General features: G+C 38.1%; 1 protein-coding gene across 1 annotated transcript in view; it reads left to right on the forward strand.

Annotated features, from left to right (window-relative positions):
* Nucleotides 1–17,753, forward strand: part of lama2 (laminin, alpha 2) — a 168,761-nt gene that overhangs the window by 67,990 nt on the left and 83,018 nt on the right. Inside the window, exons 15-20 of the mRNA XM_054619092.1 lie at nucleotides 381–485; nucleotides 3,380–3,591; nucleotides 4,031–4,142; nucleotides 5,064–5,177; nucleotides 7,762–7,889; nucleotides 11,595–11,681. Coding sequence (XP_054475067.1) covers nucleotides 381–485; nucleotides 3,380–3,591; nucleotides 4,031–4,142; nucleotides 5,064–5,177; nucleotides 7,762–7,889; nucleotides 11,595–11,681 — 758 coding nt within the window. The remainder of the gene's footprint in view (nucleotides 1–380; nucleotides 486–3,379; nucleotides 3,592–4,030; nucleotides 4,143–5,063; nucleotides 5,178–7,761; nucleotides 7,890–11,594; nucleotides 11,682–17,753) is intronic.

Raw genomic sequence — 17,753 nt, forward strand, 5'->3', positions numbered from 1 at the left:
TTTTGAATGAAAAAATAACATAAAATCCTGTTGATTAGATTAATTATTAAGCAATAAAACCCACCCTTGCTCATTTCAGTTCACTGATGGATTTTGCTGCTATAGCCTTACTTGGTCTGATATGACCAGTAGCTTATGTTGACTAGTGAAAGCTAATGTTAGCAAAGATATATTGCTGTGTACAAACATTACTGAGTCAGTTTGCTGACCTTTTGACTATTCTCTATTTGTGCTACTATTACACTATATTTGACCATTTACCATCCTCTAATTGCCACTTGTAGCATCTTTAAACACATCAATCATCTGTTCATGTTTTTGATTTAGCAAATCACATGAATTTACTATTCCAACCTGTTTCTGTTTCTGTCTGTCTTCAGCTTTCAGCCTATGGAGGGAGTTTGGTCTACACTGTGTCTTATACTACAGACCAACAAGAACAAATGGCCATAACAGTGACCTCACAACCTTACCTAGTCATTGAGGTAAGTTTTCAAAGACAGATACATCATAAAACATTGACATGCTTATATATTCAACACTAATGAAGTAATTTCTGACCATACATCTACCTGATAGTACTATTTTATTAGGCATGTGTGTGAAATATGTGTTGATTTTTAAAGTTGTGGTTTGCTAAGGTAAGACTGTAAATGTGGGCAGTGTAGAGCCCAGGGATGAGCTCCAGTTCTCTGGTCAGCACCTCGGTTTCGGGCATTGACCAAGAGTGTTCCTAACAGGTGGGAGGACATGGTCACAACCAGAGAAAACCCACATGAACACAAGTGTGAATCTCTAAGTGTTTATGTATTTATGACTGCAGCATTATTTATCTTTCCCTAAGTCATTGACTTTTGCACCAGTGAAGACCACTAAATGAAGCAGCAAATAAAAGCTGTTAAAAGCAGACACACACACACACACACACACACACACACACACACACACACACACACACACACACACACACACACACACACACACACACACACACACACACACACACACACACACAAATAAGCAGCAACAGTGCAGCTGGCAGATAAATGCTGAACTTAGCAATAAAAAAAATGCAGATAGAGTCTCTCTCTCTCCGCTCTCTGTATGTCTTTATAATGAGCAGGTTGCAATATGATGTATGGCAGCAATAAGCAAAGTAGCAACACTATTAGTTAACTGTTTATACCTCCTACATCACTAAACAACATTGTGTTTGTTGGTTTGTGTGGGTATGTGTGTGTGAGCTTGTGTACAGTGTTCACAGTTTGCCAGAGCTACAGAAAGGATTCTGTTATTTCACACACACACAATTTTCCACCAATGACAGGTTAGAGAAAATAAGTTTTAATTAGAATAGCTCGGGAAAAAAAATCTGTAATAAGCTGCACTAACATGTTGAAATCTACTTCTTATGCACTGACTGCAATATAATTAAAATATAAATAAGTACTCTGTAGAGATGTAATTTTAGGTTGAATATGGGCACAAATGCAAACTAATATATATAACAACTTTCATGTGTGAACATTACACAGAAATGATAAGGAAGATAAAATGGGAAGACGGAAAGATGGAAACATGGTGTAAGGAAGGAGAAAGGAAGAAGGAAGGAAAGGAGAAAGGACACAAGGTGAAACAGAGAAATAAGAAGACAGAATAAAACAAGGAAGGAAAGAAAGAACGACAGAAAGGTGAAAGAAAGGGAACAGAAAGGAAAGAATCAAGTAAAGAGGAAGAAAGAGAGATGGCAAGGAAGAAAGGATCAAGAGAGATGGAAGAAAGAGAGGAAGGAAGAAGGAAAGAAGCGGAAGAAGAAGGAAGAAAACAACATGGAAATCAACAGGGAGGAAAGAAGTGTAGAAGGAAGGGAAGTAGATAAACAGAAGTGAAAAAGGGAAAGAAAGAAACCTGTGAGATGGATAGTCACAGACCAATGAACTTGTGTTATTTAAAGAGGTGTCAGTCAGATCGACAGACTGGGAGGAGAGGAGGACAAGTGTCGTCCCCGTCAACAAAAAGCCTTTCCAAATGACGACGATAATGAACCACCTACACATTGTCAACCCGCTTTCTCTCACTTCACTGTCTCTCTTCAGCCATTTTTGTTTCTTTTTTATACCCCCCCCCCCCACTGTTTACTCTCTACATATGTGCAACAAGTTGTGATATTGTTTGCATGCGTGGTTTGTGTGAAGATTGGGTATGTGGGATTTGAATAGACAATAATCTCTCTGTCTTTGTTTGTCTGTACGGCTTTGTTGATCGCTATGTCTTTGTCTCAATGCAGCATACTTTATCAGCCCTCCATCGGCAAAGTAAAAAAAAAAATGTAAATACCAAGCTTTTCATGACAGCAATAACAACAAGAAATGTACCACATCTGAAGATTCTCATTTTGCTTAAACCAACAGGTGAAAACCTTATTTTGTGTCCAAATACTATTTTAATGCTCACGTATGGAAATCAAGATATTTTCAGTTCTTATGCCAGTAGCACAAGATGCTTTCATTTGAAACAAATCAAATGATCACAACTCTGTCTGGTTTTTCGTGTATAAATAAAATGTTCATACCCAGACAAATTACACAAAAAGACCAATACCAACATTTAATTGATACTACTAACAAGTATTGTGTGTGTTGCCCAAACCTGAAATGATAATTAATCCGCAGCTGAAAAAAGTCCCCAACAAATGTACTTTGTACAACTGCTTAGGGAAGTTACCATGCGCTTTTTCAATATTAAACTCTATATTTGTGACCCCTATAATACTATTTAGAAGTGACACAATTAAAAAGATAGACAGTAAGAGCCTGTCTTTCAGACACAATTTTCTCTGAGGTGACTTTGTCTTGTCAATCTGCGTCTTTTCTTTGTCTCTCTTTTTCTTTCCGTCCCTATAGTATCTGCATCTCAGCCCTGCTTCTGCTTCCTGTCTCCTTATATCTCCTTCCATCTCATCTCTGTCAGTTGGTTTTTATTTAATGGTTTATTGGCATGGTAAGTTCTCTTCCTCTCTCTCTCTACCCTTCTCTCTCTCTCTCCATCAGTAGTTGTCACTCTGCGTTAGCTGCTACATGCCATTGATCTGTTCTCAACAAGAGATAGTCAGATACCAGGCCTCTCAATTCACTTTGCATTCAGTCTATTCAAAATGTCAATAGACACTGCAGCTCATTACCTAATGACACATCATTCACTCTTATGCTTAGTTAGATTAGTTGAATTTAGTCTTCTTTGAAAGAGGTGTCATTGTACTACAATGTACTGTATTTATGTTTTGGAGGATAGCAACTGTCTAGATTTATAGAATTACAAGTAAACTTCAACAAATAAAGAAACCAAAGAAATTAAGAATGTTTTCTTCTTTCTCTTCCAGGGAGGCGGGATCGAGATTGCTTACGGACGGTTTGGCCGGCCAGTGTACCAGTCCTCACCGACGACCAATCGCATTGATCTCCTTCCAGAGAATTTCTGGTTTGCGGGGAGCGCACAGCCGATCAGCCGGAGGGATTTTCTGTCTGTGTTGGCCAACGTGACCAGAGTGATGGTGCGGGCCTCTTATAGCACAGAACCCAGCGCTGTGTGCAGGTAGAAACACACACTTACACACACACTTTTCAGACATTTACATTGAACACAGCCATTACACAATGCTCCAAAACTGTACATGTCCATAAGTATTGATTCCTAGCAACTAATATAAACTTAAATCTTAAAAATGAAATATTGTTTTTTGTTTCATGAAAAAAAAAAACATGCCCAGAGTTGAGTCTCTCAGGCAGCTCTTTCGTTTAGCCTGTGAATGACCCTCCTTTAACCTTCTATAACCTTAAAATAAAGGTGGCGGTTTAATCGGTGAATCTTATTGCTGTCTTAGAGTAAATTCTGCATGAGACAATGAACTCTGGACATAAAAGTTCTAAAACCCTAATCAGCCAAATAGCTTTGCTTAGTAAGTGAATGCACATGTTTAACTATACAACTAGTATATAACTACTTGTGTTTGTGTGTATGTGTGTGTTTGTAGACTCCACTTATTCTCAATGCAGGTAGCTAATCCCTCTGCCAGAGGAGAGAGGAGAGCGTCAGCTGTAGAGAGCTGTGCTTGTCCTTCTGGATATGCTGGAACTTCCTGTGAGGTAAACAAGGACACACACCTACTGTGACTTTTAAACTTCCTCTACAATAATCAGAAAAGACAGTCTTGGGAAAAGGTACATAAATAAAAGTACGATAAAGACCAAAAAGATGTAACCAAGATATTTTGACTGTAAAATGTCATGAGCTACTTTCTTTTACAAATTGGATAAAATGGATCATTAATAGTATTTTCAGTCGATGTTGCAAGAAGGTATACAATAATACAATAGTGTGAGGCATAACATAAAGTAAATACTGTATATCTCAATCAAATCTTAAGTCTTTGTAAGTTCATTTTAAATCTGCAGTGGAAAAGGGCACAAATTTCAAATTTGTGTTTGGAAATATAAACCTGTACACGATTTTAAGCTAATGAGCTGCATTAGTATGATTTATTATATTTTGACTTCAGTTTAGCTGATTCCTTAATGTGTTACCTTATGTATTACATGATTGATTAAATGATCATCCACAGTTTTCTTAAGCAAAGTTAAACGTCAAATCAGTGTTTAGTTTCACAATGCAGCCGACTTACTGTCGTTCTAATCTTGACTGACACACAAACACTCATTCACACATTAGGTTTTTAAACACAAGCATACAAATAGACATAATCACATACAGAAACGTTCTCAGTGTAACACAAGTTTGCACACACAAACTCACACACACACACACAAACACAAGTATACACACACAAACACACACATACACAAGGTGCTAATCAGAGGATCACAGCTTAAAAACTCCACAGCAGCTAAAAGGCTCTGTCTGTCGCCCTCTCTTTCTGACTGTGTGTGTGTGTGTGTGTGTGTGTGTGTGTGTGTGTGTGTGTGTGTGTGTGTGTGTGTGTGTGTGTGTGTGTGTGTGTGTGTGTGTGTGTGTGTGTGTGTGTGTCTGTGGATGTGTGTGTGTTTCAGGCGTGTATTCCTGGGTTTCGGAGGGTTAACGGGAATCTCTACAACGGTGTGTGTGAAGCTTGTCATTGCCATGGACACACGTCTCAATGCCACGAGCTCACAGGACACTGCCTGGTAAGATGATCAATAAGTTGATGAAGAATACTTAATACATTTGGTTTCATTCAGTGCTCAAAATCACACTGAACTGATGTACTCTGCTTTACTAGTACCAGACATCATGTTTTGAAAGCAGCAATTGTAAAAACTTTCCCGAAAAGGCTTTATCCCTTTTGATTTTGACACAATGTCAAAAGATAATGCCAAAGTGGAAAAAAGTATATTTTGAAAAATGTGGAGAATATGTCAAGTTACAGCATTATTATTTTAGTGTTGCCTGTGTTGTTATTGTACTCAACAAATTATTCACTGTGATTTCTCTTTAACTCATAAAGCCTTCAACCCCATTCATCATCATCATCATCCAATTAACTGTAGAGAAATTAAGTCATGTCTTTGAATTAACTAATACCAAGTAAACCCGTGTGGATATCCTGAGGAAGCTTTAAAATGGGAGACCACCCAACCCTCAAAGTCAGTTTATGCCACAAAAACAAAAATCAGAGCACAATTTATGATTCAGTGAAACCATGACCTCTTATGTTAAAACATACACATTGACTCCGTTTTTAATAGTGAAGTTAGAAATCACTCCACCAAAACAATTTTCTTTGAACCACCATCTAGTGGCCATCAGAAGAACTGCAGCTGAAAAGACTTGCAACCTGGCTTCACACCTAAACGCACACAAAAATTACATACACATTTAAGTATACTGTAAGGACAGACACACACATTCACACATATACATGCATGCCAAGCTGCTCATGTGATTCATTCTTTACACACACATTGGCACTCCCCAGTCTACACATCGCCTTAGGCTTAAGCTGTCAGTTAGCATCAAACTTAATATACACACACCAGGACCCACGCACACACACACACATAGAGCTGTGGGTTTTGTATTATCATGTTGTATTTTATTATAGATGAGGAGGATGCTGGTATATGTCAGAGAAAGAACACTCACACTCCAGACAGACCGACAAGCAGGATCTCTCTCTCTCACACACACACACACACACACACACACACACACACACACACACACACACACACACACACACACACACACACACACACACACACACACACACACACACACACAGTGACACACACTCATTCCACTAGGACTGTGTTATCTGGCTAAAGTTTAATGACTGACTGATGCTGCTGTGGCCTTATAGGTCAACAAAGTGTCACTAGTATAGGTTGTGCTCCAGAACCGAAAGACATTTGATCTGTAAAGGAAATTATTTGCAACATAACTGACATACACACAAACAAACACACACACAAACATGTACATCCACACACCGTAGCTACATTAAATGAAGCGTGTTGTAGCTGAACTTCCTGAAAACAGGAATTTGTCAGCGTGGAATAGAAAATTAAAGACAACCTGATTTCCTCACCGGGAGGAACACAATTTAATTCTACTGTCAGTGGTAAAATTATCTTCAACCGAAATATATAAATACAAAAATTACTATTTTTATTCCACATCAGAGCAATCAAATGTGATGCTTTTAATTAAGTTTGTTTCTGATGCAGCTTTGGAATTAGTTAACAAGTACTTTTTTTACATGTTGTGAGGCAAGGCAAAAGTCAAAGTAAAGCAAATGGTGTTCTTTCACTAGAAGGATTCAAATTTTAAACTTGTAGTGTTGTTGGTTTTATTTTCATATTGTTTTTAATTCGGTCACAAAGAGACGATGCCAATAATAAACCAGTCACAGAAGAAATAATAATAAAATCAAAATAATATTCAACAAATAATACTTTTTCTTTTACTACTAAAAAAACCCAACTTTCACATTTGTGAATGTATCAGCACACCCTTAGCAGTTAGCACAAGTAATCGATACTCACCAATACTCAAATTTGTTATCCGGTTCTGAGGGACATTGTTGTGCCAAGTCTTTGGTTGAGGATGTAACTATGTATCGTATGTGTTTGGTTACTACGGTACAAAATGTGATGTTAATCCTGAACCATATCATTAACCTTGACCTCATTGGGATTGTTACTCCTGCTGCTGCTGTCTGCTTGACAATGATTTGATGTGACAGCTGTATTAAATAACAACTATTTTGTTGTGTCACAGAGACTGCTCTTCTTATTGCAGAGCTGCCACACTTGAGCCTATTAGTCCCCCTATTAGCCTATCATTTTTCACCATCATAAACTTGCATACTACATTTTGGATTAACAAATTTGTGGCTAATTCAGCTTTATTCTTTTTGATAAATGGCTAAATAAAATGGATGAATTGAATCTAGTTATACCTCTCTGTTTAGCATTTAACAATGGAGATGATGCAAAGTAAAATTATGATTTTTGAGAGGTTTAAAAATCACTTACATAGAATATATAGAAAAAGAAGAGATCACTTTACTGACCTAAAGAACATTTGAAAAGAAGAACTACACATTTAATGGTATGTTATTATTTGTTTTGCCTAAAGTTTCAGTACACAACGGGGTGATAAAATTTCCATCAATGCAGAACGGTTAACTCTATAACTGACTATTGTTTTGCTATTAGTTTATTAGTTGTCCTGATATAAAATTACTTTAACCCGTGTCTCCTCCAGGACTGCTCCCACCACACCACAGGCCCTCACTGTGACTCCTGCCTATCTGGTTATTATGGCAACGCCACCCGAGGGTCACCTGCGGACTGTCAGCCCTGCGCCTGCCCGCTCAATCTTCCCAGTAACAAGTAGGTTATGAAGACACTGGGGTTAATGGTGCCATGATGACACAGTTTAATCAAACACTTCAATCTATCACTGCTGACCCCTCAGCACCGTGGCCCCTATTCTCTCTTTTTTGACCCGTCTCTTCATCATGTTCTTGTCTCCTCTCTTGAAACTCGGGCTACATGTTTTCGTCTCTAAAGTATATCGCCAAAAAACCAAGGCTTCATCCCTGTGGGCTCGAATACAATTGTAATGACATGAGTAGAAATATTATCGCCACAGGTACAGTAGGAGCATCAATTTAAGTGATTAAAGTGGAGAAACATCATCCCTGTAGGTAGAAATGTCATCATTGTTGGCAGAATGAACACAACTGTGGCTAGAAAACTTAACACAGCAGATACTCAAGCCTCCTGCAAGTAATTTAGGTATTTAAAATGTTTTATCATACCATTCCTATTGTATGGAAAACCACACGTGCCAGCGTCAGTCTCAAATCACGGTTGTTCGAGTTATAGCAAGTATCTGCTGAAAATGTCATCAACAATGCCATCTGCTCTTTGCCATGGAAGCAGCTCACTTGAGAGGCATGAGTTAGGGTCTCTCACCTGATGGTTCATCCAGGAAGCATGTAGATCCTGTATGGATGGCAGAATAAGTTTCTCAATAGATACCTAATTTGATGGTGTCCTAAGTACAAACAACATATACAAATAAGTTAAATTGTATATTTATCCGTATTTCTGCTATCATAGATCTGTATTATCTCCAAATGACCAGAGAGGGATGCTGTTTGTTTTGTGCAAAGATGTCAGCAGCATGGGCACTCACACACACACACACACACACACACACACACACACACACACACACACACACACACACACACACACACACACACACACACACACACACACACACAGTCAGCAGCAGCTGGGAATCTCCGTGCAGTCATGACACGTCCTGTCCAAAATTCTCAGAGCTAAAGAAAGATACAACTCTCTCTCTGTCTCTCACCCCCCCCCTTTCTCTACCTCCCATAAACCCCCTGCAGTAATAATAGCTTGAAGTTGCCGTGTTTTTCAGCCCCTCAAATAGCCATCCGAACCCTTATGTTCACTGTAGCCAATCACTCAAATAGCCAGCCAGCCATGCGCCAATCAGACTTTTCCAGTTAGCCGTAATGTTTAAGCTCTAACAGACATCTGATGAAGTGATGTCCATATTGGTTATATTTTACAGCTTTGGATGGACGGTGACGATTTACAGCGATATCAGTTTAGTCCTGGAGTGCTGTTCCTATTTATTTACAGTATGTTTTATTTTAGTCTGTCTACTCGTCTGTCCTTTACATCTAAGTCTACATAACAGATTTCAGGTAAATGTATTTAAAGATCCTTGGTCAAATATCCATAAAAAGCCTTAATCAATTGTGTCTACACGGATTTACCTACTCTTTGATTTTTATTTTAAAAAACTATGTTCACCACAATACTTACAAAATTACACCCAGTCATTTTTTCTTGAATTATATATATTTTTGAATATTTGCAACATGTAGCCAAATTCCTGTAGTCATGACCTATTTTGAACCAAACACTTCAATCTCTCACTGGTGACCCCACAGACGTCTCTGACTCTCTGGCCCCTATTCTCTTTCTTCGACCCGTCTCTTTATAATGGTCTCCTCTCCTCTCCTGACACTCAGAGTACATTTTCTCCGCTTTTAAGAATATCACCACAAATTAAGGCTTCATCACTGTGGGAATGAATATAATTGTAATGACATGAATATAAATATCACCACCACAGGTAGAGGCATCAATATAAGTGGAGGAACATCATCCCTGTGGGTGGAAATGTCATCACAGTTGGCAGAATCAACACAACTGTGGCTAGAAAACTTAACACAGTAGAAACTCAGGCCTCCCACAAGTAATAAAGGTATTTAAAACCTTTTATCATGCTGTGGCTGCTTCACAGTCACATATCACAGGTGTTGAAGTTACAGCAAGTATCTCCTTAAAGTCTTTTTAAAAAAGCGGATGGAAAATACTGTCACATTTTACACATTCTTAGCAGACCTATCAGGAATCCACCTATATGCAAACAAAAAACCTGCTGTCTTCTCCAGGTGTAAGCACCTGGAGACACCTTGGTTACACTTAATTACTTCTTGAAGATCATTTTAGACAATATCACCTATGGGCAAACCCCAAAACTTTATCTTGTTTAAAGTGTAGCTGGCACTGCCGCAACATAACCACAGTAATTTTGTGGTTTGAGTCTGAGTAACTTGAAATTTGCACAATTAATCATTGTAAAAATTCCTTAATTCTCAGGAATTTAGATAATCTCCCCCAAATCTGCATGATTGTCTATTATTATTTGTCCTTTGATGTAGATCTGGATCAAATGTAGATTAAAAGATTCAAAGGAGTTCTATTATTAGAGTAACTCATTTGGATGATTGTGCCACCTTGGCGGAGGCACTGTCCAAGTGATTTGTGGTTGTGTCTCAAGCCTTTATACTCATTTGATATTTTGAAGGTTGGGATTATGTGACCAGATATATCAGAATACTACCAAGCTCAGTCATTTAACTTACTAATAACCTTTGCCATACTGTTTATGTCTTTGGTTATAAAAGTGTGTTTTTGGCAATGTTTAAATGTGCTTTATGGTGATATTTGGATTTTTATACCTGAAAGGTTATTTTATCAATGAACAGTCAATCATTGTGATATGAAATTGCATATATTATGATAGTAGCTTATATCAATTTTACCATCTCCTACAGTATCATCATATGATTTGGTATACAAGTAAACAATGTTATGTAAGTACTGTATATGTTTGAAAGACATGTATAGGGCAGTTAAGAAGTTTTTGTTTTTTTTACAGCAGAGCAGTGATGTCTCATCACGTAAAATTTATTACAAAAGTTTTTGTTGTGGGAGACATTTTACTTTACTCTTCACATGTTCTTTAGTCACATAATTTCCTACCCAAAAACATCTAGAAAGTACTACAGCACCTTGATTATAGCTGGTTTAATAAACCACATACTATGGGTACAATTATAACCCAATTTATAAAAGATTTAAATGTTATTTTACAGGGGTTTTTTTATGTTCACATGCACTGGCCAAATAAGTTTATTCGTGACTTGGCGAGCCAGCTGGCAGTTAGCGAGCCAGTCAGTCAGTCAGTCAGTCAGTCAGTCAGTCAGTCAGTCAGTCAGCCAGTGAGTCAGTCTGGGGCCTGGAACCCGAGCCAGCAGAACTATCTATAGTTTATGGAAGTGGGAGGGTGACGGAACAACGGTTAAAGACTATCGCTTTACTCTGTCTCTCTCTCTCTCTCTCTCTCTCTCTCTCTCTCTCAGTTCATTTAAGTTACAGTTCGTAGAGAGAAAGAGTGTTTACAAATTAAGGAGTGTGTGGAAGTACAGAGGCGTGGGTGTGTGAGATAGGAAATTAAGTGTGTGTGTGTGTGTGTCTTAGAAAGTGTGAAAGTGAAGATTGTAAAGTGAAAGTAGGGACACAGGTGTGAGCGTGTGTGTGTGTGTGTGTGTGTATGAGGAGACAAACAATGGCCTTAACTCGCCTCTGTCCTCTCCTCTTCCTCCTCTTCCTCCTCCCTTTCTGCACACTGGGAATACGCTACCGATTACATCAACAACTTCAACAAAAACAACAACATCATCCCGGCAACTACGAAAGTTTCAGCCCCACCTGCCACCTGGGTGAAGAAGGGGAGTTGCTGTGCGACCAGTGCCAGCCTGGATACACAGGACCACGATGTGACAGGTAATACACACACACACACACACACACACACACACACACACACACACACACACACACACACACACACACACACACACACACACACACACACACACACACACAAACTGAACATTCAAAGTTAAATACTGAAAAACACACTAAATAACACCCAATGATGCTTAAACTTCATGCAGCTATGTTGAATTTACTGGCTTCAAGCTTAATGTGAAAGTGTAGCTACGTTCATCATTGCTGAACACAGAGCTTGAAATCACTAAATATGTATCAAAACCTAGAACTGCACGTTCTTTAGTCTTATGAGTCCAGATCTGTTTCAATCTACCAGTATTTAAATACCTTGTGTTTCATGATCTAACTGCAGAATCAGAACAGATCTATCTTTTTACCTTTTTACAATTTCAAATGAGGATAAAATCTTATATTATTCCTAAAAATGACTACTTGGACAATTCCCAAATGACAACAGAAACTAATGCTCATTGACCATTGTTGAGTTCTCTATGACTCATTGTCCATCTAACTTTCTGTCCACAGCACATTTATTAGCTAAGTGACATTCTTGTTCCCTTGGCTGTGAGCTTCTTTACCAACTCAGAACTAATGAGAAGTCTCTCTGGATGCAAGTCTTGTTAAAACTCGAGGCAATACTGTCATGTGGTGACACGGACTGAGTAAATGTAGTCTTTTCACCATGCAGGCTCACTGAAATACATTTGGACTATTTTGTATTGAACCAAAACCGCCCACAGCTGAATTATCAATTTAGTATTCAGTATATTGAAGTTTTTCAATTAAGTTTAGTTAAACCTTGTAGCTCTGCAGTGTATTATTGAAATGTGTGAGCTGAGGTGTGCAGTGTGAGGTCAACTGCTTGATACGTTGTAGTAATGCTTTCTTTGTGATTTGATGCATAAATGAGTAAGTGACCTCGTACCGAAAATTAGTGGGGTTTTTTTCTGAAATCTTATACTGTATGAAGGTCTTCAGTGTTTGTCAGAAAGGTACCAAGTACAGTATATGCACCACTTTTACTATTGCTAAGTTATAAGCCATTAATAAAAACGTTTGGGTTGCGAAGTTGTGAGGGTTGTGACAAATCTTTGGTGGGTTTTAATTTATCCTTTCTATTTGAAAAAAATGCAGTTAATGTTGGTCATCTTTCAATAATTACTTAACAAAAAAAACAAAAATATAATCATTTTCTCACGTTTGAGCCATCAAGTCTGAAGTTATAAATGTTGGTAAGTCATTCAAAACAGCAAGTTTATGATCCGTTGAGTCTGACGTAATAAATGTTAAAACAGTACTATTAAAAAAATATACATTTTGGTCCAAATAAGTGGCCAAGCAATCATAAGGATTTTACACAACCTAGCAACCCAACATTTGGTCTCAATATTGACTTATGACAGTCCAATTTACTTTTAAGACCTTTTTTATTGACAACACAACCACAACGTTGAAGGATACTGACTTTATCAAACTACGTCTGGTGGTGACTACATAGAAACAACTGCTCCTTTTTATAGCCTGTGCATTCGTAAGAGACACGTATTTCTCTCTCAATTTTCCTTTGGTTGGTATTAAAGGCAACATCATAGCATGCCAAGCACTGGATGATATTCCTCTTACTATGATTTGTTCATCCTTGAATTTTCTCTTACTGAAGTTTACATTTCTGTAGATTGTGTATCACCTCCTGTGCAAGGTGTCCGTTTTCCTTGTTGAGCATAGAAAATGGAAATGCTTTCATGAACTGGTTACAAGTTCAATTTCATTTTATGCTCTCTAAATTGACAATTATTATAGTCAATTTAAACTCAAGGATGAATCATTATGCTTCAAATAGGTGTTGTGTTGCCCATTATCCAGGCCTCTGCTGTGTGTTGCCAGTTAAAAGAGATCTGCCGGTGGACACAGGGCTCACAGGGACGTCAGCTGGCTGCCATGCATAGTCCACATGCCTCGCCATGCTGTCCACAGCACAGGCTCTCTGTCTGCCTTTTAGTCTTTTTATAAACATCCTTTGCCAGTGGCAAACAAACTGACCCATTATCAGTCTATTTTTTTAACTTTATCTCTCACAGCGAGGCATCAGTACTGCGCTACAAAACTAAGCTAACAACCAGTATGATCCAGTGTCGACTCTGGGCCGAACCAGTACAAGTTAACTGCTCTGACTGTCTTTCTGAAGTCCTCCCATATCCATCCATGAGTCCAAGTTTTAAATGGAACTTAGTGGGATAAAGTACCAATAATGCTCAGAAGGCATCATCAGAGCCACATTTTCTAAATTAAGATGCTAGTGTTTTTTTAGGGAGATTGTGTATATATGTATGTATATGTTTGTGTTTGTGTGTGTGTGTGTGTGTGTGTGTGTGTGTGTGTGTGTGTGTGTGTGTGTGTGTGTGTGTGTGTGTGTGTGTGTGTGTGTGTGTGTGTGTGTGTGTGTGTGAAGGGGAATATGTCTGTGAATATACAGAATGCATCTGTGTATGTACATTCTTGTGGCGATGCGTGTGTGCTGTACTGATGCCATATGGTTCCTCCAGTCAGCGAGAGAGGACAGCTGGTAAACAAAAAGGAGAAAGACAGAGAGACTAGCATTGGCTCATATAGGAGCCGACATAATGCAAAATAATATTTATTACTAAAGGCAATATTAAAGTGGTAATCAGCAGTTGGTTGTTTTTTGTTCTATTAGTCTAATTGATACCTGCTATGCACTACCTGCCATTACACTTCATTATCTACAGTGCTTTTGTTGCTGTTAATGGTAATTAATTGTAATGTGCCAATTTGTCTGTATTATGGGCTTTAACAAAATAAGCTACTCCATTCCCCCGATGCTAATAGACTATCTACTCGCTGCTAAGTGATTCTGCTTTTCAATTTCCTGTCCATAAACAGCCATTTAGAATTTATCTGAAGGCTGTTTAATGCAAATGCTTTACAAGGAAGTCCGCAAAAAAACATTTTCAGTTGTAAACTGCTTTTTTAGTTATATCAAGGGTTTGCCAGTATATCCAGATGAAATTGGCCTTTAAAGGCATTTCAGATTTTACACATTTGTTTTTGGGTGACTCAACCCCGTCTAGCTTTAAATACTGGATGATAATTATGAAGAAATACATAGATAAATCTTTCATCTAGAAGGGACCAAAAAGCATTGGGGATGGCTGGATTCTTTTTAATGTTTGTATATGTATTCATGTTAATGTCAGCAATCTTATAAATTACAGTCATGTTAGTTCAAGTCTGATTGATCGGGCACCCCTTCTATATTACGATCTTCTTTCAAGGCAGGTGAGAGGGGGGGTTAGCCAATTGTTGGTTGTATTCATTCAATCACACAACACATTAGTGATCATTGCAGACACATCTGGCTGAGATCTGCACTATACTGAGTGCACCTTTTTAGTTTTGTTAAAGAATATTAAAGTTACAATCTTGAAGACCTCTATTTAGTTCTCTTTGGTTTTAAGATGATAGTATGGCGATATGTGGTTATTGCAGGTATGGTTTTAGATTTCACTTCCCTTAGATCTAAACAATGTCCGGAATTTCCACCTATGTCACCAGAGACATTCTTCGTAATACTGCAAATGACAGGGCTTTCATCAATGGGCCAAAGGCTTTATCATCTTTTCGTTACCTCGTTGGGCGATAGATAGTGACTTAACAGACATTATTTAAATTTACTTCTTCAAGTTTATTATTTTTAGGACTTCAATTTAGAGATAAAAGTAGAGATGGGAATTTGAAATGGCTGTTTTTTTGAGAAAAGTGCCATTACTTCCATAGCTCCACTCACTGACTGAATGCAGCAAGTCACGATTGCTCTTTGAATGTACTAAGATCTTAACCTGCTTGATGGAACTTTGTGCTTTGGCAGCCTCAAGTGGCAGCATGGTTGACTAATGGAAATTGTAAAATGTATTTATACTCAAACAAAAACAAGACATTATTTGATCTCATTTCCCTGCTGTAATGCACATACATTTAAAAGTAAATTGCAAAATAACTTCAAGATGGTTATTTATATTTTTATAGTCCCTTTTTACTTCCTAAAAACAACCTGCCCCAATTTCTGCTTTCAACGGGAAATATACAGTGGCACTCAGAGAGAGCAAGTTCATCTCCAAATGCTTTGAACGTTATGAAAGAAAATGTAGGAGGGAGGAGCAGAGCCTGTCATCCCCCGGCACCAACTCCCCATTTAAAGACACTAAAAATAAAAGAAGATAGCTTTTAGGATCCCGACCCCTCTCTTCCCCCTGTAACTCTACCACTGGTGCTCACCGTCCGTTTCCTGTACACTCTGAAGGCTTTGACCAGGTGTCTGACCCCCCCAATATATCTCCTTCAAACTCTCGGGATTCTCAACTAAAAATACCTTCACTTCCTCCTCAAGCCTAAGTGACGACACGCACACATGCACACACAGTACGTTACAGAATATAATAAAATAAAATAGAAACCTCAAAATGTGAATAAATCTTGCAAAAAACTATTAAGAAGTGAGATTGCTGCCTGTACAATTCTCCACTTGTCCAGAGGAATGTACTTGTAGCGCTACACACACAACTGTAAATACACACACACACACACACACACACACACACACACACACACACACACACACACACACACACACACACACACACACACACACACACACACACACACACACTTCAGCAACATGCACACACACACAGAAGCTAATAAACTAGTTCTATTGAGTACCAGGAAGGGTCAGTGGTAATAATGGCTGGCTGCTCTTGACTCTCTCTCTTTTTCTCTTTCTCTCTGTCTCTCTCTCTTTCCTTTCTTTCCCCGCTATCTAAATTCAATTCTCTTTTCAATGTGAAGACCTCTCCTGCTCTCCCTTCTCTCTTCTATTTGCTCTCACTCTCCTCTTTCATCTCAATTCCCTTTTTAGCCTTTAGAGCTTTATTTCAGCTTAGTCCTGTTTTATTTGGTTTCAGTGGCTCTTGACACGGCGCAGCACTTTCAGGTTAATGTATTTCACAGCATCCGGACTTCCTCTTATTATTATTAATCAAGCAAAAGAGGCTGAAAAGCAGAACTGCAAATCTGGGAATGGCGTAACAGTTCACACATGTATAAGTTCTTGTCCTTGCTTGAGGGTGCTGACAATAATTACAATGTTTTGGTTCCATGAATGATACCAATCAGGAAGATTTTTTATTTTTCATGTTGGCATTTCTTTCACTTTTTCTCTCTAAACACAAATAAATTGACAACATAAAAGTCTAAGTATTTTATTTTTTATCCAAATCAATAACTAACAACACAAATATTAAATATTTCTACGGATAAAAAGTAGTGTATGAACAGATGAGAATAAGACATGTGTATCATTGCATCACATTAGCAGGAGTAGTATTCAGCTATTTCTTGCTGCTGGTTTAAAACAATAGTTCAGTTCAGTAAATAGGTTTTTAGTGAAAAACCTGGACAGACTGCTCAAATACACCTATTTGAAACTAATTGCCTGAAACATAAAATCTCCATCTTTTTTAAAGCTTATTTTTCTAAACTCTCATTTCATATTTGTTGATGTTTGCTTTGGCTCTGTTGCCCTCCAGCTCTCTGTGTGTATATCTTTGAGTTAATGTCTGTCTGTTTGTGTGTGTATTTGATGTGAGTGCGTGTTTAATATGAATTATACAACAGTTTTGAGCTGAGCAGTCTCGCTGGTCAAAGACACACCCGTAACAATGCTGATGATTCCCGTGGACTCCGCTAGATGAGCTTTATTGCTTGTTTATTTTGTGATTGGATATCGGTTGCCAGCTCTTGTGGGATGAGACCTGCTGTAATTAGTGATCTTGTATTTGGGGATGAGTATGTTCTTGTCATACAAGCTGCAAACAGAGGTAAACAATATTGTGATAATATTTACCTGCTGAAATCTGAGAGTTGTTAGATACAAAAGAAAGAAGACAAAGTGGGCCACTGTGTATTTTCTCGCAGACCTGAGAGCTGAAAACTGCATTTTCAAGTGTTATTTTCTACATGAAAGCAGAGCAGAACTGTTTTTTCAAT

This window comes from Anoplopoma fimbria, chromosome 18 (genome assembly GCF_027596085.1).
Source record: "Anoplopoma fimbria isolate UVic2021 breed Golden Eagle Sablefish chromosome 18, Afim_UVic_2022, whole genome shotgun sequence".
Taxonomy (NCBI): domain Eukaryota; kingdom Metazoa; phylum Chordata; class Actinopteri; order Perciformes; family Anoplopomatidae; genus Anoplopoma; species Anoplopoma fimbria.